Source organism: Chamaea fasciata, unplaced genomic scaffold (genome assembly GCF_029207755.1).
Source record: "Chamaea fasciata isolate MVZ Bird 193981 ecotype frontalis unplaced genomic scaffold, bChaFas1.0.hap1 SCAF_3, whole genome shotgun sequence".
NCBI classification, from domain to species: domain Eukaryota; kingdom Metazoa; phylum Chordata; class Aves; order Passeriformes; family Sylviidae; genus Chamaea; species Chamaea fasciata.
In genome coordinates this window covers 44,919,220-44,941,485 of record NW_027094088.1, presented here as the reverse complement: position 1 = coordinate 44,941,485, position 22,266 = coordinate 44,919,220, and the positions used below count along the sequence as shown (strand labels likewise).

The following is a 22,266-nucleotide window of genomic DNA, read 5'->3' as shown; positions in this document are numbered from 1 at the left end:
AAACAGTATTAAAAAGGTTTTTTAAATGGTTTTTACTGAAGGCCCGTTCAGAAACTTCAAGGACTGAAAAATCTCACCTTCATTTCTTCTAAGAGCAAAAACACACACTTGGCAATAGTGCCATTAAGAATTACTCTAGTATTTTATGTGTGTTTCCATTGGAATTTTCTTGACTTATTTTGTTGAGGAACAGCTCTAGGTTTTTATTGTGTATAAGAAAAGAAACCCACGTGAGCAGGGCTGTGTTTCTGTGTGTACATCCCCTCACATATACACACATAGTGGCACATGGTAATTTTTTATTCTGACCTTAGGTTATTCTATTAGTGATTTTTTGCATGTGCAAGTATCTGAAAGATACGAATTATTTTTCTGGAACAGAGATGGATGAAAGTGTTAAACTAACTGTCAAAAATGCTGCAATTCCCAATTCCTTTGAGGAGATATTTTAGAAAGACTCATACTTTACTCTTCTGTTACCTCATTTATGTACACTGTAATTATGGTAGAAAGAGCTGGAATAGGTTTTACAACTGCAGATGCAAGTTTCAATGTAAAATCAGAAATGTAATTCACTCCATAAGGATACCTCTTTGGAGGTTGGTAATTAAATGTTGCTGAATTACAATGCTAAATTTCTAGTTTCTGTTGCATGGAATTGAGACAGAATACATTAAAATTGATTTTCATTCACAGGGAACTCCCTTAAATTGGTCTGTTGAAGCAGCAGAGGAAACTTTGGTGCCTAAGGACTTGTTAAGTGCATATATAGAAAAGCTTGATAGTGATGAGACTGCTCATGCAGAGGAGTCAGCTATGATCCTGTTCTTACTGAAAAACTTCATTAATGGCCTAAAACCTCCCCTGTCCTTTTCAGAAGGTAGGTGTTAAGATTTTGCCTGTCCTTTATATCAGTGAAAAAGGAAAGTTAATTTTTTTTTTCCTTCAGAAGTTGCTGGAATCAAGATGTTGCTTTCCTAACCTTCTCCTTTGTTATTGACATCTGTAAAGATTACTTGCTTGTGAACATGAAATCAACCAAATGTATTGTCCTCTTTTAACTAGAGATGTCTGTTATCTCCTGGTTTCTGAGGGTGTTCTATGCACCTGCTGTGTCTAAACTATAATCTGCATTTTTTAGAGGAATCTTGGTGGAATCCTGAATCTCTGCATCAAGATAGCAAAGACTACCTGCACCTCCTTTTGGGGCTGTTTGACCTGCTTGTCAGTGGAGCTAGTGAGAGAAACAATGCTTTTCAGTACAGAGCATTGATGAATCTCTTATTCAAGGTATTATCTTGCTCTGAATTATGAATCATCAACTATTACGTGGTTGTATTAATTTTAAGGAAAACTGGAAAAAATGGTCAACAGGTCATGCAATGCTGCTTGTGGCATTCAAACGCTGAGGAGATGGAAGTTACTTAAACCTAATTAAATGTAATAATGGAAAACTAAAGTTAAGAAAAAACCAAAACAAAACACAAATGTGCTAGTTGAGTCAAAGATGAAAACATAACACTGATTTGCAGGACAAGATCAAGATCCTAAAGTTTGAGAAAAAAGTTTTGGTTCTATCCGGTAGCATGATAAAGGGTTGCTCTGTGAAAGTCGGTAGTGTTTAAATACACAGACTGAAAGGAAAACCTCTAGGAGAAATTTTGTGTTTCCTTATTACATCATCTCATGTTTTTTCACATGGATATGTAAATAATGTCTTGACTTGTATATACATGCAGCATTTACTCAAAACCTTTTTCTTCCCAAAAGATACTGTTTCTCTGTTTTCCTGAGACAAAGTTGTCTTTTGGCATACTCCTTTGAAGTGGGTGGGGTGGTTTATCTATGTTTTCAGTAGTAGTTTGCCAAATAAATTTAACAAGTGCTTTTTTCTTTTTTTTTCCTTTTCCACTGTGTTAAATCTAAGGTACATCTAAAAGATTCAGAGGTTCTCTTCAAATTCCTTTCCATTTTATGGACTTACAGTTACAACCTTTCAAATCAGCTGAACTATGAAGTCAGTGCAATGCTACAGACTCAGGCTCTGTATATTGGCTATGCACTGCTTGAATCACAAACCAACCAGAAAAAGAAACAACTGTTATCACCATCATCTCCCGGTAAAGTAAAACACTCATTCTCTCCCTCTCTCTCTCTCTCATCCTAGAACTCAGTCACAGTACTTTTTAATTTTGTGCAGTTTTACTATATTCTGTACCATGAGGGGTATCTGGAGTTATTTCTGTTTAGCTGCACTGGGCTGAGACAGTCCTCTTGCTGATTCACTGGTGCAGTTGTAAGTCCAAGCTTGAAGTAAGAGAAGCCACTTCTTTTTTTTTTTTTTTTTTTTTTTTAAACTTTAAAAGTGTTAAAGGGACACAGTGCTGTGCTGGAGGAGTCAGTTACAGGACATTACTGCCTGTGCAGTGTCAGGGTGTGACAGTCAGTAGCAATATATGAACTCTGAGCTTAAACATGAATATAGGGGCTGTGATGAAATTCAGAGTCATGAATCTGAGACTCATGTTGGTTTTATGTATCCTAGAGGTTTACAATGAAAAGACTTCTTAATTCCAAAATAATGTTGATGCCTTTTCAGGGACAGCTACAGTAAAATTTTCACCACTCGCTTTACTCTGTTGTTTTCCTCTTTCCCTCCTTCTCCTTGCAGTGGTGATATCTTTGCTAATTAACTTGGGTAGTCCTGTGAGTGAAGTTCGAAGGGCTGCCCTCAACTGCCTCCATTCCTTGAGAGGAATAAAGGAGTCTCTATTCCATCCTGTCCTTCAGCATTTGGAGCAAAAGACAGAAGAGATTATATCTGACCCTACATACATAGCACAGGTATTTGTTTAATTAAGAGGTACATTAATACAAGCTTTGTCTGCTGCTGTGAGCTTGTGTCTTACAGAAAAGAAATCAAGTTAACCAGGGAAGTTAATTGTATCCTACAGTGGACTGATTTATAATTTTTTTAGAAACTATGAAAACATTCGAGTGATTTATTACATGCAGAGAGCTGAGAACCTAAGAGGCATTAATGATGGTTTATTTCCACATGAAGAACTCTGCTTTGATCTAGATTGTGGTGTTATGAAAGCATCAAACAATTGTTGTTTTAAGACATTTTTATTGCAAGAGAAGAACTTAATTTTCACTTTGCTAATGAACTAGATTATGGGAACTCTATTTGAGGAGCTTGAGACACAGCCAAAACAGAAATCCCAGAAGAAAAAATTGTTGGAAGCTTTGGAAAACATACTTGATTGTGTACAGAGCCCTATTTTCCCATCATATATTGCAAGAAACTTAATGAAAATTCTTCATGAAATCCATGGTGAAGTAAGTGCTGCTTTTGAGTTTTTTTATGGGTTCTGCACTTGAGTGAAATGCTGAAATCACATTTCATTTAGTAATAATGCTGTTAAATAATTCCATAATGTATTGGACTATTAGGCATTAAGTTGACACCTCCAATAATACGCAGTGAAGCTGCAAAGTATGGTTTAATGAAACATAAAGTGTTTTCCTGCTGCTTCCAGAAATGTAATGGCTGCAGAATTTTGCATTGGAATTCTTAAGGAAACTCCCTTGATATTACTTGATGTTGTTACAGAAGAAATGTATTACCTTGGTTAGTGAACATAGAGTTTTCTGTACAGAATTGCAAGGTATTAAGTAGTACTGTGAATTTCTTTTATATATATTAACCTACACTTATCTAGCATATTCAGAATTCTCCAAGTGCTGGAAAATACATGACTTCAGAGTTCAAAAACTGAATTAAATTAGAATTTTTATGTTCTGTTCAGTTGTATGTGTCTTAAAAAGATTGTGAACTGCATAGAGGGAGTGAGTGGTTTTGCTTCACATTTGGGTTTTGTGGAAAACAGCAGTCATAAATGGGTGGGAAAATTGCCTTGTTTCTGTACTTCGAAATTATGAAATACTGCTCTGCAAAGGAGACTAGCTAAGGAGTAGATGAGCAGGTACTTGGAATAATCTCATATTATGTCTTGTATTTTTCCAGTTGAACAGCTGTTACCTAAAATACTGTGTGCAGTGTGGTCTGAGAGAGGAGATGCTGCAGTAAAATGAAGCTGTGCTACTGGGAAGTTGTTAAATTGAGAATGGATAAAAACTTTCGTTACACATTTTCTTTGCTTGCAGATGGTTCTCTCTCACCTCTTGCCTGCACTAGACCGTTTGCTAGAGAAGGTCTTTAACAAACCTGAGGCAATGTTAAAAGATGAAGTCATTCTCCTGCATCTAATCCTTGGAAAGTTTAATGAATATTCAGCAGCCCTTCTGTGCAAGAATCAGCAGAGTCTGGATTTATTTATCAAAAGTCTTCATGCTGCCAAGAAAATATATGAAGAAATTCCACCATTTCAGATCACAGCACTTGGGCAGGTATGGCTTCATGAAATACATTTTATTTGTTTTTATGCTTAAAGCGGCTAGCAGTGTTTGAGATTGGATTTACAAGGGTTCTTTCTGTGTGGAGGAGTCCATAGCTTTCGACCTGTCTTTTTTTTACTACAAGATTTTGATGTCTCCACAGTGTCTTTGAAACATCTGAATAGGCTGCAAAATTTGAACTCTTAAAATTATCAGGAAATATTGCTGCTTGCGCTGTTTTTTTGCATTTTGAGAGGCACAAAATAGCAATACTGTATTTGCACACAGATGAATTCCTGTATTGTTACTGATGCTACTGTTCCACAGGTTCCAGTTTTTTGTTGGTCAGACAAGAGCTTTATTTAATGTTTTTGATCTGAGGAAAAATTGTCAAGAAAATACAGTAGGGGAGAAATAGTTTCATTTGAAGGAAGCTACAAATTCGGGCCTGTATTGGCCAGGTGTTGGCATGTACTTCCCAAAGGCTGGCAACAGCAAGTTTGTTCCCCACACCAGTCAAATTGTGTAAAAAAATTCAGAAATCAGTTTGTCTGTTGGATATTTCAGATGTACGTGATTTACATCTTTAAGATGCCCGGATATATACAAATACGTAGTTAATATTTAAATTTTTGCAATACTGCATGATGGGGTGTGTCATGCAGAATCCAATACATATTAATTCCACACCTTGCAATTTTGTTACCCTCTTAAACAGTTACAGTAAAGTAAACCTCTTTAAGTAAACCTCTCTGCGTCCTTTTTTTCCCCCTTTTGCAGATTACTAAGCCATTCTTTGGAGCTCTGTCAGATGGGATGGTGCAAAGGAAGCTACTAAAAGTACTGTTTGACTTACTCTTGAATTGTAAGAACCCACTTTGTGCCCAGACAATCAGCAGTGTGTTCAAAGGGGTAAGTGGCAACCTCCAGGACACAGAAATATGTTCCAACCTGTTGCAGTGTGATTTTGTGTCACCTGCATTCAGTAACACTTGTTCTTTATATCATTTATAGCAGGAAATGAATGGGAAGCTTTTTGTCAAATAATAGAACAGTGTTAATGGCATGAAAAGTTTGTTAAATGACTGCTTTTAAAAGATGTTGCTTTAAACAACATGTTAAATATGTTGTTTTAATTAATTAAATAATAAACAGATGTTGCTTTTGTTGACCTATCAGTCATTTACTACACTGAGTGAATGAATTCAGCAGAAGTCACTTCTTTTCTGCTGCACTGATTTTCATTTTCTGCGATATGACAGGAATATGTGGATTATATACCCATATGTGCATGAAAGGGATGTGTTCTTTAAAAAAAGGCAGGGCATAGGTATGTGATGTGACAAATTGTTCATTGGTGCTTGCCTTGTTATGTTTTGTTTCAGATTACCGTGTGTGCTGAGCAGATTGTCAGAGAACTGGAGCCTCCTGAGAAAACCAAAAGTCTGGCCACTGTTCAACAGACTAGAAGGCAGAAAATGCAGCAACAGAGGTAAAATAACTAGAAACCCACAAGTATTAACCGTGCAGTTTGAAAACACCACATGTCATTGCACAGTTTGTACTGAAAATGCAAGCAACTATTTCTTTTTTTCCTGTCCACAGTAAATAAATCTGAGCTACTTCTGGCATGAGAAAGCCAACTCATGTTACTGTTTGAAAACTGATGGAAATACAGTCAAAATATATTTAAAAATCCAGTATATTTAATGTTGACAGTTGCTGTTTTAGAATCTTGACACAGTTGAACAAGATTCTTTTTTGTTAATAGGAAGGTTAGTTTTAAATATAGATGCACGGACAAATTACATACACTTGGCTGAAACCTAGCAGATGTTCATCAAAATATTCGTTAGTTGACTGAAAAACAGTATTTTCTTTCCAATAAGATGGTAATTAATCACTAATTTTTAGATCTTTGTCCTGTTTCTTCTCTTCATTCTCATAAGGAACTGTTTTGTTCACTGTACTTACTCTCTTTAAACATTCTTTCAGCCCTATTGAAACAGGATATTGAGTTAATTTTCCTGGTTTGACCTAGAATAGCTTTTCTAATTCTCCTTCACTTGACCATTTTGAATAATCATCACCTATTAGACTGACCCATCTGTAAACTGTGCCTATCACAGTTTACAAACACACAGGCTCACATAACCCCCATTACCTGCACAGTCAGTGTGTTAACCATTAGTAGTTCCAGAGAAGCAAGTTTCCTGGATGGCAAGCAGATCATCATTTGGACAGTTACCTAGTAGCAGATTTTTTTTTCCCACTTCCAGAAGTGTTTCCAAGAAACACTTGTTTTTTTCAAGTTCAGTCTGAATTTTTGTGTTGTTTGAAAATGTGTTGCTGCTTCAATCAAAAGCCCACACATTGCTCACCTCCCCAGGGAGCAGCAGTAAAGGACATACATTACTGTGTGAAAGAAAAAGTCTCTTTTTTTACTTGGTTGTGTGAGTGTGTTTCCTGAAGCACTGCAGCATTTCCTTTGCTGATCAAATCTCTGATTGTCTTGTCTTTTTAGAAAGCCTCAGTGTGCTGAATTGTCAGCAGAAACAAGGCAGTTCAGCTGGCAGAGGGTGATGCTTATTCTGGAGTTGCTGCAGCATAAGAAGAAGCTTCGGCGTCCACAGGCATTGGTACCTGCACTTTTCAACCTTCTGAGCAGGTAACGGTGCCCCCACAACAGAGCCCTGGAGCCTTCTCTTCTGCAGAACTCAGAGCAGACTCTGTAAAGCCCTGAAATATGGGCTACTGTGTCTCTGCTTTGTTGCCCTGTCTTGTAGCTTAGCTTGCCTTTTTCAATTGAACTTGTTAATCAGAGGAGGGAAATGGGAAGTTGTTACAATTTGTTTCCCTTTGAAACAGTGAGATTTTTACCTGATTCATAGTTTCTCTTGTGTGAAAACTTTATCCGGCAGAGGGCTTGGGATTGCCAAGAAGGATGGCACCTGTCCTAAAACTGGGATAATTTGCAGGACTCGTGTCTTCAGCAGAGCTATTATAATTCTCTAAACTTTGAAATTCCTCCCAACACATTGTGGAACAGTCTTAGTCCAGTGCAGCCTAAGGAAACTATTGTTTTTCCTGCCAGCCTTATATCCAGGCACTTAGGAAAGTTTATATATAGATTGGGTGTTTGTCTGTTTTTTCCTTATGACTTGCTTGTACATAGACTGGCAATTATAGTCCAGATTATACTCATGTTTTTGGTAGTGCTTTGATAAATGTCTTCCATTAGACCAGTTGATGCATTTGAAAACAAAACAAAAAAACTTTTGGCAAAGACATTTTGGAAGCCTCAGTTTAGAACCTACGTGGAATTAAAATTACAGTTTCTTATGTGTATCATATGATGAAGTTTGATCACTTATTTTTCCGTCTGATTTTTTTCATGAATGTATAGATGTCTGGAACCCATGGCATCAGAAGAAGAAAATATGGAGTATACAAAGCAGCTGATCCTCAGCTGCCTGCTGAACATCTGTCAGAGATTGTCATCAGATGGTAGCAAGGTCCCAGCAGGTAAAAATCGTCAGACTCACCTCTTGGTAATTCTTTCACCAAGTCAGCATTAAAACAGTGGCCTCTAACTTGGTTTTTTTCTTTGGTCTACACTGTTTTGTTGAGGAGAGATTCCTCTATAAGGGTATACAAGTTTGCCTTCCTAATCATTTTTTGTAGATGCATTAGGTATGGTTTGCAAACTGAAAACAGTGCTTGGGTGTACTGTTTATTCCTTCCTATGTGGCTGACCATTAATGTGCTAATCAGTGAATATTTTTACCTACAGATATCCTGGACAAAGAAAAATTCAATGTGGAACTGATAGTTCAGTGCATCAGGATTTCTAAAATGCCCCAGACACACCACCATGCTCTGCTGCTCCTTGGTGCTGTTGCTGGAATGTTTCCTGTAAGTAACACCTGGAATATAGGCATCCACTCTTCGGTTTTCAAATATTGGGTAGAGTGAAGAACACACACATCTGTTCTGTGGGGAGAAATTTCCTCAAAAGGAGCCAGAGGCAAAATGGACAGGTTCCCTACTCTTTCAGGGCTTTCTGTTCCATTGTAGTTGAAAACAAACCTCTGTCTTGATGTTTGGTCACCACCATTTATGGCTCACAGTGGAGTGCAGTAGAAATGGAAGAAGCTTTCTGGCAGCAGTCCTGCCTCACCTTCCCACTGTGCTCACAGTTCTCATGCCTTGTTTCTTCTTTCTCCTGCTTTTTTATATCAAAAGGGAAAACATCTGGCCTGATAGCACATGCATTCTTACAAGTTCGTATCTTGTACAACACTGAAAAATGGCATTGTAGTTGATGATAAAACTGGGTTGTTCTGATTTTAATTGGCCAAGAAACAGGCCTTTTCTTGTATGGACTGAAATTTGACTGGACAATGTTTTAAGATTCTTTTGCTTTCAAACTCTAAACCAGCAAAATGTATCCAGGTGTGTCAAACTCAGTTTGCATCTTTATATTCACCTCAATATTTTCTCCACATGTTTGGAATGATAGCATGAATGTTTTCTGAAAGACAAAACTGTGATGTTTTTGATAAATTTTTGGAGGATTTTGTGTTTTTATTGTTTGGGGTTTTTTGTTGCCGTCTTACTACCATCACGTGCTATAGAACCAGGCATTTAATTTACATTATTATTGGCTCTTACAAAATTTTCAAAGTCAGAATAGAAAGAAACATTTTTACTATTCACCTCATCTCACTTTTAAATTCTAAAACACTTCTTCCAGTCACTAAAACTAAATGAAAAATATGCCCATAATTTATTCCTCTAAGTCCTTGCAAAATCTAGGAAACTAACTTTTGAGCTATGTGACACCTCTAATCCAGCCTTCATAAAATTGGTTACATGATTATAGTATAGGCCCCCAAAAAGCCAAAACTTGAAATGAGCATGGTTGGTTTATACTGCCTGACTGTGGATATTGCGGGTGTTTTACAGATACAAGAAGAGGTGGGTGGGAAAATCACTGGAATCTGTGCCACAACCACATTTGTGCTTCTGCAGATCTCCTCATAGCTGCTTTTACTTGTATTCACCTGGCACTGAGTGGAAGGATACAAAGTGCTTTATCACACTAAACTTTCAATTTCCACTCTCTAATTACTTGCTCAGATGTGTGTCTTGGTTTCTAAATAATGTTTAGAACTCTACCAATCACACAGTAAGTAGCATTAAGGGACAATATGCATTTAGAACTCGCTCAGGGAGGTTTTGAAAGATAATCATGATTCTCCTTTGCTTTTTTGGGGTGTTTCTATAGGAATCTAGTGTCATTTGTGGGAATGAAAAACGCCTTAAGGTATAATATGCACAGCAGTATGAACTAATTTCATCTGTTCTTTTCCAGGATAAAGTTCTTCACAACATTATGCCCATTTTTACATTCATGGGAGCAAACGTCTTGCGTCTGGATGATACCTACACTTTCCAAGTAATTAACAAGACGGTGCAGATGGTTATTCCTGCTCTTATACAGGTACATTTGTCTATTTAATGGAAAGACTATTAATTAAGTATATTATTTAGAATATTGGTGGTGGAATAAGTTGTCACCTACTCTAGGATTATTTTGATAGACATTAAATTGTATGTAATATAATTTAATTCAGACTTCTCTGTCTCTGACCAAGTTCATCGGACTGCTGCTTCTTTTCAGTCTTTTGAGTTCCTGCACTTTATAAATGGTTTAGCCAAAATTATCACAACTAAATGTGGAGACGACCTGAAACATACTTTAAGTTAAAGTTTTTCATCATAAAAATAGCAGACAAGTTCAATAGAGGAACCACTGGAAGGAAGAATCTGGTTATTAGTCCTATTATATGTCATGGTCATAGGAATAGTAGACATGGTCCTAAAGAAGTGGAAGTGCATTTATTCTTCCAGCTGGTGTTTGTGGGACTTTTCTTGGTTTTGTCTGGACCTCTTAGGTAAATGGCTCTAAACCAAAACAAAAATAGATCTTCGTTTTTCAAATCAACAAAATGATCTTTTGTTGAAGATCAATGAAATCTTCTTTCAGATTTCACTTGCACCTAAGAAATCTTAATTCTTGATCATAATTAGACTTAAACATGAAACATGAGGTATAAATGTCATATAAAAATGAACTGGGGAAAAGAATGTCTTCAATAGTGGGCTGAGGGTTTCCCAGACTATTTTTAATTTTATGTCTACACATTTTTCGGCCTCTTGTAGTTCCCTGTTATATAAAAAGAGAGACAAATTGATTTCTCAGTTTTTTTCTTTAAAACCTTTCCTAGCAGCCCACACAAGTTTCTGTGACAATTACTACATGTGGGAAGAGACTAGTGTTACTTGAGACAATGTAGCCCATGCATGTTGATTTTCCTAGGCCCTTGAATCTAAGACCCTAACTCAGGCGACGTTTTCTGAAGGATGTGGCTTTGCTTTTCCTTGAAAATGTCCTGTTTGTTTCAGCTGATGCTAAGTAGAGTTTCTCTCTTTTTTTTTTCTATTTTTTCCCTTTTTTAAATTTTATTTGAAGCATCTTCTTTTAACACTGAAAAGGAACTATATGATTAAAAACTTTTTTTGGGAACACTTACATTTTCCTTGAGATTATGCTTTTGGCAATCCAGTTGGTCTGGCACGTAGTGCTTTCTCTTTATTTTCTGAAGTTGCCAGAAAGACCTTGTACCCCTGTGCATTAACCTGTCTCAACTGCTGTCTGTGTGCCCAGGCTGAGGACAGTGACCTGTCAGAGTCCTCGGGGAGCGTGCAGGAGGTGGTGATCAAGATCATTCGTGTGTTTGTGGATGCCCTGCCCCACGTGCCGGAGCACCGGCGCCTGCCCATCCTGTCCCAGCTCATCACTACAGTGGGAGGAGACAAATTCCTCTGGGTTCTCCTGGTGCTGCTCTTTGAGCAGTATGTCACCAAAACTGTGACAGCAACATCAAGCACAGACAAGGTTAGCAGGCTGAGGGGGTCAGCTTTTTCCTTGAGAGCCTGATCCCTTGTTCATGGTCTTGCCTTCAAGAAGGGTCTCAGTAAGCCCCAGCTTATGATGGAAAAGGTAGTGAGCTCTGGATTTTGCTACAGCAGAACCTGACAGTGATGTTGACTATGACTTGTACTGTACATTTAACCGTGTTATGTCCTGGAGCTTGAACAATAAATCAGATCATATTGTACAGCAATCTTTGATCTGAAGAGCTGATAATCTACTTATGTAGTGCTTCAATAGTAATGAAGTTGGGATTTTTTTCTTCAGTTGTGTTTGTGAAACATGATACTGGTCTTTCTCTACAGACCAAGATGAAAACCCTATTAAGTTTTTTGGGTAGGCAGACCCTGAGACTACGTGAAAACATAGTTTATGAGAAAAACAGAAAGAATTATTAAAGGAACGTTTAGTCTTTGCTGCACCAGTTAATTCTCTTCTCTCTCCCTACACCCTCTGGAGCTATGTTCTCTCCAAGAGCTTGCTGCTTTTACCACTGGTGTTAATCCTGGCAGTGTCCAGCTCAGCACAGCATTTTCACAAGCTCACTGAGGAGTTTTTGAGTATTTTTATTATCATTGATAGAAATATTTTTTCTTAATCCTTGAAATATTTCTTTGCTTTTTCTGAACCATTGACAGGATGCTGTTCTGGAAGCAGACACTGAATTTTGGATTTCCATCTGCTGCGAGTTTAATGTACGTTCACAGTTCCACAGTGTGATGAAAATAATCCAGTACCTGACAGAGCTGCCAGAGAACAAAGAAGGTAACCACAAAACAGAACCAGCAAATGCATGTAAACCTTCCTAACAGAAGAGGCTAGGGGTAGTGGTTTTAAACTAAAAGAGGATAGATTAAGACTAGATAAAATGAAGAAACTTCTTACTTTGAGAGTGGTGAAGCACTGGACCAGGTTTCGCAGAAAGGTGGTGGATGCCCCATCCCTGGCAATGTTCAAGGCCAGGCTGGATGGGGCTTTGAACAGCTGTAATTTTACTTTGTTTCTTTGATCAGAAATGAAGGGTCTTTTTTTTTTTCTTGGATGCAAATTTGTTTTGTCAATGTTTTCAACAGATGATCCTGGGACAAAAAAGTTGAGAACATGCAAGACAAAGCCAAAAAATCAGGAAGGGCAGCTCTTTAACGTGGAGTCTCACTCTGACAAACAACTCCGGCATTTTAAGTTCTTGTCCGTCTCCTTCATGTCACAACTTCTGTCCTCTCAGAGTTTTGTGAAAAAGGTAATAATGGCAGTTTGCTTCTAGACTGATCACAGTAAATGACTGGGCCATACCGTAATAGCTGAGGTGTAATCTACTTTTTAGTATAACCTTGTATTCAAAGGAGTGGCACTGTCCAGTGTATCTTGCTGACACCTTTATTGACACAGTTTTGAAACCTCTTAGTAATGTTATTTATTTTTTAATAAGGCCTTTCCAGATAGACTTCATTTATGTGACTGATGCATAGGTACCCAAGTAAAATTCTGGTCCCAGTGAATTCCCACTGGCTTTATGGAGCTTGGCATTTCACTCCCAGCTTTTGTAACTCCAAATTCAGTGGGGGATTCATGCTGTTAACTGAAAAGACAAAATGTTACGAATTTCAAGCTCTGACTCTATCTGGTAATCCCAGTTTTTCAGCCGAAAATCATCCACCAGCATGAAATGTATTTGCTAATGTGACTGCATTGCCCAAGGTTCTCAGATTTCCTTCTAGAATTATGGCTTAAGTACAAATGTAGGGGACCCATAATTACCATGTTAGTGTACATTTGATTAAAAAAAACACCAAATTTGTGTATTCTGGCATTTTAGGTTAATGAGGGGAGGTAAGTTTCATATTTTCATTCTTGCTTTTTAAACCAGATAGTTGAATATGAAGAAACAGAAGAGCTGCAGGAGTTGGAACAGAGGTATGCTTTAAATATGCCCTACTCCTATTTTTAGCTTTTACTGCAACCCAGGAATATCTTTAAGTGTACTGCCATTAGAATATCTTTTACTCTTATGATACTTTTTTAATGTCCTCTGCAACAAGCAGTATTTATTATGTGCAAGTTTCTTGATTTTGGTTTTGTTTTGCTTTTTTCTTTTAATTGAATGTGGAGATTTTCATTTCTGAAAGATTCCTCTATTCAATATCCACTCTTTTCCTGTGTTTTGGTAGAGGTTATTTACATGCTTGGCCTTAGCTGTCATGCTATTCGTGTCTGAATCACTAAAGGAATTCCAGATTTTTAGCAAAATATACTGGTTTATTAGTAGAAAAAAAAATAATCATGGTTCACAGGTGCCTCTGTATTGGTATAAGTACCAACGATCAAAGATCACGGTTGTAGCCGTTGTGGTATAAAAGCCAGTGATATGAAATTGAGGGTTTCTTTTGCAGAGGCCTAACGTTTATGTTTGTTCCAAGAGAAAAAGAGTGTAAGATGTATTTTAAATGCTGTGTTCCATGAATGCTCATTATTAACTTTTTTCTTTTTCATTTCCTTGTATTTTTGTTGTCTTGTGAAATTTAATGCTTTCCAGTAATAACAATGGACTTCTTTAGTCCCCTTGTTACTTACTAAAAGTTACTTCATTTCTGTCTAGGCTGTTAGAAGATGTTCTTCAATATATAAACACTGTGGCATCTTCAGTGGAAGGAAATGTGGACAAGCCAACTGCCAAATTCTGGAGGGTTCTGCTTAGCAAGTGCTATGATATGCTGGATAAGGTTTGTCTCACTAGCCCCCATGTCAGCACTGGGACATTGCTGCTCTTGTTTGTTCATATGATTATAAACTTTGTAGGGTTTCTTGTTGCATCAGTACTATATATTTCATTGGATGGTCTGCAGCCTGGTACGTCAGTGTTTAAACTCAGCTAACAACTTGAATACGTACAGCTAACAGCTTCTTAAAACAAGCAGAACAAAAATCAGGAATGCTTGTTTCCTTTAGTTTAATGTTCTGCTGGCTGTAAGCAGTCATTTCACTATGTCTGGTGGGGAAAAATGACTCTTGGCAGCATTTCTGTTAACTCATAATATGACTTAACTAATGCTGTCGCGTATTTCTACATGAAATTAAATCCTTACACTTTTCATCTTACTATTCTTTTCTGATTAGAAATACTTTTTGTAGAATTTAAGTGGCTATCTTGTTGCATAAGTCAGAACATTCTTCTTTTTACAGCTTGGATTTTTTTTTTTTAACTTGTAAAGCATATTCCAGTTTTTATGATGTACATGCAGAGGACATTGGCAGAATTATTTTGGGTAAAGAGGGATAGCTCAGGAGAGCAGACAAAAGGATGTGCTGAGGAAATCTCAGAGCTAGGGGACAATGGCTGCTTGGCAGCCAGTGAACACAGACAAGCTGAAACCTGCTTTGTTGTTTTGCATGCCTCAGATACAGCATTGGTGGCTTGTCCTCTCTTCTTTGATCCTGAAACCCATGAGGGAAGTTGCAGAGAGTCTTATCAGGAGGCTACCATGTCACAGTGCATGCAAAAGCATCTGTGGTGTTGCTTTGTTTGTTTTCTTGTAGGTCAATGCCTTACTGCCCACAGAAACCTTCATCCCTGTAATTGGGGGCCTGATGGTGAACCAGCTGCCGTCGGTGAGGCGCAAGGCCATGGACCTGCTGAACAACAAGGTGCAGCAGCGCACCAAGTGGCAGAAGAGCCAGGTGAGCCAAAGGGTTAAACCCAGGTCCTTTAGCAAAAGTGCCCAGAGAGGGATTGATGTGCAAGTGCTTGACCCCGTGTAAAGATGCCAACAATGCCAAGATGCCAAAGATGCCAAGTACCGGTGCCAAGCCTCAAGGCAAGGGCTCTTGAGCAGCGACACGAAGGCTACCTGCCCACAGCTACCTTGCAGGTCCTGAGTTTCCAACTGTATGTCTGATGTGTGTGTTCTCCTGTCCTCTCAGATCCTGCAGCTCTTAGAGCTGGTTCCGGAGCTTATTGCCATTGTCAAGTGTAGAAGAAAGGAGGAAGAGGAGGAGCAAGCCATCAACAGGCAGACTGCTTTGTTCAGCCTCAAGCTGCTCTGCAAAGGTTTTGGCACAGAAAATCCAGCGCCATTTGTGCCCGTACTGAAAACTGCCATTGATCTCATTTCTTCAGAGAAGGAGGAAAAAAATGTGATGGGAAGTGCTTTGCTCTGTATAGCTGAGGTCACCTGTACACTGAAAGCCCAAGCGATACCTCAGCTTCCAAGGTACTGTTGGGTTCTTCTTAACAGAAGCAACTGCACCGGGAATTAGTTATACCAAAGTGCGTTGCCAAAATGCTGATGAAGGCCAGATGGCAGTCTGCCGCTGTGTGTGTGTATTGTGTAGACAAAATTTAAAGTATTTCTTGTGCTTGAAGGTGCTTTGTGGTCTAAGAACTAAGAAACTAGTGGGGGAAATTGCAAGACTTTTATAATGCACAGTAGAATTCTTTAAGGAGTCAGCTGCTGTCACTAGAGAGGCAATCTTTACGGCTTTAGAAAAATCAGACCATAGTCTGTATTTTTTCTGTAGAACAGATTGCATTTAAAAACATGAGAAGGAGTACAGTTGAAAACCCTTCATGCTACATTATTTTATTCTCCCTATTCAAGAAGAATCCAAGTATCTAACTTGTTCCTTGTTAGACTGTTTCATTTCTTTACAAATGTAAGTCTCTTATTGCCATTAAATTTTTAAACTAAAGACAGGACTTTGAGTAACATGATAAAGTGAAAAGCGTTGATCTAGATGATCTTTAAAAGATTTCTTCTGACCAACCCATTCTGTGATTCTAAATCTAATATCCTCCATTAGCTTCAAAATAAAATACGGCAATGAGCCCAGAATACTGAGTTTTCTCAAGTACACATGTAAAAATTCTTGTGAAAATTGTCCCTGCAGGTTTAACAGATGGATTTATTTGATTGGAAACGTACCTCCAAGTGGTCAGTTACTTCACCTTTCTCTGTTTATGTTTGTTATTCACAGGCTGATGCCAGCAGTCTTGAAGACTTTAAAAAGTAAGAAGGAGCTGGTCTCCAATGAGATTTACCTGCTGAGTGCGGTCACTGCTCTGCTAAAGGTTGCAGAAACACTGCCACACTTCCTTAGTCCTTACCTTTTGGAGTGCTTGTTGCAGGTGAGCTCTGTGACTCTTTCAGGTGTATAAGGGGGGGACAGGACCTGCCCAGATCACAGAATAAGCTGTAGAGCTTACTTTTTTTCTCTGAAACTGAAGTAGGAGTGTGTGCCAACTATGTGAAAGCTCATAACACTACTCTTCTGCTCACTTTCTTATGCAGGTAACTCAGATACAGAACCTAAGAGCATCTCCTTCTCCTCCCTCAGATAGGTTGTATTTTGCCTCTTTGGAAAGGGAGATGAGTCATGAAAGATCATTCTGTAAATCCACAGTCTCTTCAAGTGTGTATCTGACACTCTTGGAGTCATTCTAACCTTCCGCTGCTGACATGGGCATTTATCAGTGTTTGTCTCCTGAAGACAGCGAGGCTTTGTACACAGACAGCTTAACATAAGGTGTTCCAAGTGGTGCAAACAGCAACAATTCTGTCGGACATTTGCAGCAGACAACTGCTATAAAATAAGTTCTTAAGTTGCTAAGCAAGCCTGACTTTTGTTGGAATTCCTCACAGGTTGTCCGCTTGGAAAAGATTGTGGCCGAGTTCGGTCCTTCTTCCCAGATAAGTGTCCGTGTAGCAGCACTGAAAACCATCCTAGCAACAAGGCTGGCCCCCCGAATACTCCTGCCTGCAGTGACCAAGTGTTACAGTGAAGTGCTGCACACCCGCAAGGTAATGGCTTTTTTCATCCTTCAGTGCTCTGATAAAGAAGGAGAAGAAAAAAAGAAACAAGCAGGCCAAAGTTTGGTTCAGCTGTGTCCTCTCCCAGCGCCTTGGCAAGGCCACCACCAAGCCCACTCACTGTGGCAGCAGAGTGAGAAACAAAGGAAGTCTCACAAGGACTGTTTGGCAATAGCTAAAACACCAGTGTGTAATCAGCATTGTTTTGGTCACAGATCTAAAACACAGCACTGTGTGAGCTGCTCTGAAAAAAATTAACTCCATCCCAGCCAAATCTACCGTAGTCTTTATATTAAAATCTCTGGGGTTTTTGTACTGCTGCAGTGATTCAGGAAAGGTAGATCTGGAAGAGGTCCAGCAGTTTAATGTCCTTTGTGTGTTACGTGATGAATGTTTGGGAGATCATCCCATTCATAAAGGACTTCATTTATGTGCTAGGAACATGAGTGAGTCAGAATTCTCTCCAGTATGGCAGAGGGTAGACAAAATGCTTTTCAGGAATCCTACTAACTTAAGCCCCCAAAAGTACTGGGAAAAAGCTTATTTATTTTATCAACAGTATTTCCATGAGTAAGTGCATGAAGTACATAAATCCAGTTCCCTAGTTATGTTTCTCAGGTACTGTGAGTACCATTGCTTTGCTTTTGTTTTGGCAGAACTGCCTGGGTCCCCTTATGAACATTTTGAAGGAGCACATTGCTGGCATGGAGAAGGAGCACCTGGTCTCCCATCAGCCTGAACTGACAGCATTTTTCATGAAAGTCTTGGACTTCCGAATGGAGCATGCTGAGGTAGCTTGATTTGGGAGGGTGAGCAGCAGCTGCACCTCTCTACAGGCCAGTTCTATCACTTGTTTAGAAAAAGATTAGTAGCTTCCATTTTATACGTGCTCTGAAATTCTGGGTATCAGATATTCTGTTCCAAACTGGTTTTGTGGTAGAAAACATGGCAGTTAAGTATTTAGTCTGAACTAGACAAAATTAAAATGTGCTTTGAAAGCTCAAATTTCAAACTAAGAATGTTTTCTGATTTTTTTAGGATGATTTAGAGGAAGTTGGTAAGATCGAGGCTTACATTATTGACTGTCTAATCAGTATGGTTATGAAACTCTCTGAGGCTTCTTTCAGGCCCCTCTTCTTCAAGGTAAGAAGTCTAAATGTAATTCATCTGCATCAGCATGTTTGTGTTTTCCAGTGCACAGACACAGGAAACAGCTCATCTGCCTTTCACTTTCAGCTTTTTGATTGGTCCAAAACAGAGGCTGCCCTAAGAGACAGGCTGCTGACATTCCACCGAATAGCAGACTGCATTGCAGACAAGCTCAAGGGCCTCTTCACCCTCTTTGCTGGGCATTTAGTGAAGCCATTTGCTGAGACACTGAACCAGGTCAACATTTCTAAAACTGGTGAGTTGTCAGATACTGGCTACACAGAGGCTGAGTCTTGACTGCTGAGAGGTTAATTTTAATTGCGGAAATTTTAGTCTTACAGGATTTATTTCACAGCACACGTAATTAATTTCTCTCTTTTTTCTTCCTCTGGTAAATGAGAAATCTTTCTCTGATGGAACCAAAGGACATTTTTCATCCATGGGCATGGGGCTGCTATTACAACATTGAGAACACGTGAAAATTTTCAGTGGCAGTCCCAGTGAGTTCCCTGAGGATGAAATTGAGTAGAAAGAGGGAGACATGTTTCTCTTTTTACTTTTTTCTTTTTCATTCATTGACTTCTCTTTCATGCTACCTGGCGTATTCAGACTCTTCTGAATACACCAGGTAGCACATAAGAGAGTATATTTGCTTTCTTGGGCAAAAATAGGTGTTATTATTTTCTATAGGAAACTATTTGCCCATCCCAATTGTAGTAACCTGAAGAAATTCTCCATGTCCACAGGTGTGGCTAAGCACCTCTCCTGTAGCCGGTGGCTATTCTATTTCCATCAGTAGCAGACCTGCTGGGGCAGTAGCGTAAAGCCAGATAATGTATCACATCCACTTTATTGTTCTGAGTGATGAGTACATTAATTGCTATGTAGTGCATTCCTTAGCTACATTAACAGACTAGCAATGTTTCTGGTCCTGCAAGGGGAAGTTTTGTATTTTCATTCTATTGATGATATTTTTTTTTCTCCTTGGCTGGTGTGTAGATGAAGCTTTCTTTGACTCTGACAATAACACAGAAAAGAGCTGTCTATTGTTGCAGTTCACCATGGACTGTCTGCACAAGCTCTTCCTGTTTGACACCCAGAAGTTCCTGAGTAAAGAAAGAGCAGAGACCTTGATGCAGCCTCTGGTTGATCAGGTATTGACAAATCCATAAAAACAATTCACAGCTGGGGTTTTTTTCCATAGTTAAAAAAAAAAAAAAATCAGGCATCAGTCCTCCCCCTTAACAGAAAAAAAGAGGGGGTTAGTTCATTGTCTTTGGGTCACAGACAGTACTGATTTCTTTGCCTAAGGCTCTGAATTACTGATTATTTTTTATCCTTATTTTTAATATCTTCATTCTATAAGGTTCATGCATGTTAAGGAGCTCTTGCAGACCAGTGCACTCCCACTGATGAGCTTTGACTTAATTCTTCAGTACATGAAAACCAAAGCTAGAGGTGTTTTTGGATGGGTTTATCTGAGCCTGGATCTGTTTTACTTCCACAGCTAGAAAATGTGCTTGGAGGAGATGAGAAGTTCCAGGAAAGAGTGACAGCACACCTGATACCCTGCATAGCTCAGTTTTCGGTGGCAATGGCAGATGATTCTCTTTGGAAACCACTGAACTACCAGATCCTGCTGAAAACAAGGCACAGTTCTCCTAAGGTTGGAAGCTATCAGAATTCGAACTGGTTTTCTTTGTCGTGCTAGAAAATGGGAACAGTGTCCCCAAAATCAGAAGTTAATTAACCAAGTCATTGCTGAAATACTTGCCTAAATTAAAATACTGGTGCTGTACCTCAGTACTCCCAACTTGTAGAGATGGGTGCAACATGCTCTTCTGCACTCAGTGTAAGCAGTAAATATTCCATGTCTTTCATAATGTGAGGTTTGGGCTTTTTGAAGATTTGATATCTGCTGGAATGAGATAATTGTTTGTGTATGAAGGCAGGGCCACTTTAGAGGAGTAACTGGAAGACAGTTAGCAGCTTTCAGACCTGTTTCATATACAGAGTTTTGTCAAGATTCTCCTCTTGACAGCTTATGGATATTAAGGGAGTGTACTTGGTTTTTCATAGTGCTGAGCTAAGCCTTGATAAGTGGAAGTGGCATTGTGACGGGAAGTTAAAGTCCATAATATCAAATAACTTGTAGCAGCATTAACTGCGTCTTGCAACCTGGTTTTTATTTTTATTATGTTAACCCAGATGTTGGTATTTAAATTAGTTTAAAACTAGTTCCCTTCAGTAATGAAAGCTTATAACCTTATAGTGAATGGAAAGAAGGCAGGGATGGGGGAAAACAGGGAACTATACTGTAATGTTTGTTTCCTTATGTAATTGTTTTGGTTTAGGTCCGATTTGCTGCCCTGCTTGCTCTGATAGAAGTTGCACAAAAACTGAAGGAGAACTACCTGGTCCTGCTACCAGAATCTATTCCATTCTTAGCTGAGCTTATGGAAGGTAATGTTCTCAACTGGCATTAGTGAAGGGTGACTTATTTCAAAGATTCAGACTGGCTCATTTTTATAACTGCTATAAATCTTATGAATTTGTATATGGTAGCTTATACTGTGCAAAATGCAAACTAAAATGGATTATGTCAAACACACTCATGAAATTTGGTTAAAGTACAGTGGTTTCTTCAGTGTTGTAGCCTGTGCACATCTCCCCCACGTGCAAGTTTTAGATCAGTGTTCGTAGAAAGAGTTTGCCTAGGTCGTGACAAAATATTTCTGAATAATAATTTCATATATGGTGTTTGAGGATGGTTCTAGCCTTGATAAGTGATGAAGGTCAGTGACAAAATATTTCTGAATAATAATTTCATATATGGTGTTTGAGGATGGTTCTAGCCTTGATAAGGGATGAAGCCTTCCTCAGGTAGCCTTGTAATCATTGCTCTACTTAATTCTTGCTTATTTCTTTTTCTAGATGAATGCGAAGAAGTTGAACAGCAGTGTCAGAAGACAATTCAACAACTGGAAGTCATTTTGGGAGAACCACTCCAAAGCTACTTCTAAGTTTATGCCCTTTGTTTTCAAATTTTGTCTGAATTATGTTAGCTGTACACATCCACGTGTTACAGGCAAACTGTCATAACAGTTTTTATCAGAGACAAGATTTTAAGTTTTTAATAAAATATTTTAATAATCTGGCTTTATCATTTCTGGATGGACTGGGGACTTTCCTTATGACTTTTCCTTAACTGCTCTTTTCTTAACAGTGGGAAAGTGGAACAGGCTCTAAACAAATCCTGAGTGACAACATATGAGACTCACTGAATTCCGCTGTCCTTGGGATACACAGTTACTGTCCCAGTGGAGGGGCTGTCATGCTCCAGGCATGGTCCTCCTGAACCAAGGCACTGCAATCCTGAGAATCTGGTTTTTTTCTGTCAGCTGTAGGGAAGTGAAAAGTATACCCACTGAAGATACTGAAGAAGAAGTTCTCTCCAAGAAACTGTGATTCAGGTAGGAACTAAATCCATCTCAGAGTCTTTAAAGACTGCTACGGATTAGCTGAAGTTCAAGAATAAATTGCTTGCTATGATAATGAATTTACCAAAAAATTACTACTACTTTTGCACCACGAGGTGCTGGTTCATTACACTGGTACTAAGAAAGGCACTCAGACTCTGTAAAATAGGATTTAAAATGCAGTGGGGTAGAATCTGTAAAATAGGATTTAAAATGCAATGGGGTAGAACTGACACTATACAGAGGATAATCTTACATCCCACTGGGTGCTGGGAATGAGCCTCTGTCCAGGGTGCAGCATGCCATGTAGATCCCATATATGGAAAGATTACCACATCAAGCTCTTACAGGATTTTCTTAAAACTGTTAATTGTGTCTGCTGTCAAACAAAAGAACATTCCCATGGGAACAGCTGCTGAACTGTTACTTAAAG

At 38.7% G+C, this 22,266-nt stretch overlaps 1 protein-coding gene across 1 annotated transcript in view; it reads left to right on the top strand.

The window, feature by feature from the left end:
* HEATR1 (HEAT repeat containing 1) overlaps positions 1-21,545 on the top strand; it is a 34,652-nt gene extending 13,107 nt beyond the window's left edge. The window contains exons 17-44 of the mRNA XM_066178833.1: positions 697-880; positions 1,142-1,290; positions 1,928-2,120; positions 2,672-2,844; positions 3,175-3,342; positions 4,171-4,413; positions 5,182-5,313; positions 5,787-5,893; positions 6,926-7,069; positions 7,808-7,926; positions 8,195-8,316; positions 9,779-9,907; positions 11,135-11,365; positions 12,040-12,166; positions 12,475-12,641; positions 13,269-13,315; positions 13,998-14,121; positions 14,936-15,076; positions 15,320-15,609; positions 16,373-16,523; positions 17,038-17,196; positions 17,862-17,996; positions 18,244-18,348; positions 18,442-18,610; positions 19,354-19,508; positions 19,862-20,020; positions 20,709-20,817; positions 21,289-21,545. Coding sequence (XP_066034930.1) covers positions 697-880; positions 1,142-1,290; positions 1,928-2,120; positions 2,672-2,844; positions 3,175-3,342; positions 4,171-4,413; positions 5,182-5,313; positions 5,787-5,893; positions 6,926-7,069; positions 7,808-7,926; positions 8,195-8,316; positions 9,779-9,907; positions 11,135-11,365; positions 12,040-12,166; positions 12,475-12,641; positions 13,269-13,315; positions 13,998-14,121; positions 14,936-15,076; positions 15,320-15,609; positions 16,373-16,523; positions 17,038-17,196; positions 17,862-17,996; positions 18,244-18,348; positions 18,442-18,610; positions 19,354-19,508; positions 19,862-20,020; positions 20,709-20,817; positions 21,289-21,377 — 4,221 coding nt within the window. The 3' untranslated portion in view covers positions 21,378-21,545. The remainder of the gene's footprint in view (positions 1-696; positions 881-1,141; positions 1,291-1,927; positions 2,121-2,671; positions 2,845-3,174; positions 3,343-4,170; positions 4,414-5,181; positions 5,314-5,786; positions 5,894-6,925; positions 7,070-7,807; positions 7,927-8,194; positions 8,317-9,778; positions 9,908-11,134; positions 11,366-12,039; positions 12,167-12,474; positions 12,642-13,268; positions 13,316-13,997; positions 14,122-14,935; positions 15,077-15,319; positions 15,610-16,372; positions 16,524-17,037; positions 17,197-17,861; positions 17,997-18,243; positions 18,349-18,441; positions 18,611-19,353; positions 19,509-19,861; positions 20,021-20,708; positions 20,818-21,288) is intronic.
* The last annotated feature ends 721 nt before the right edge of the window (positions 21,546-22,266 follow it).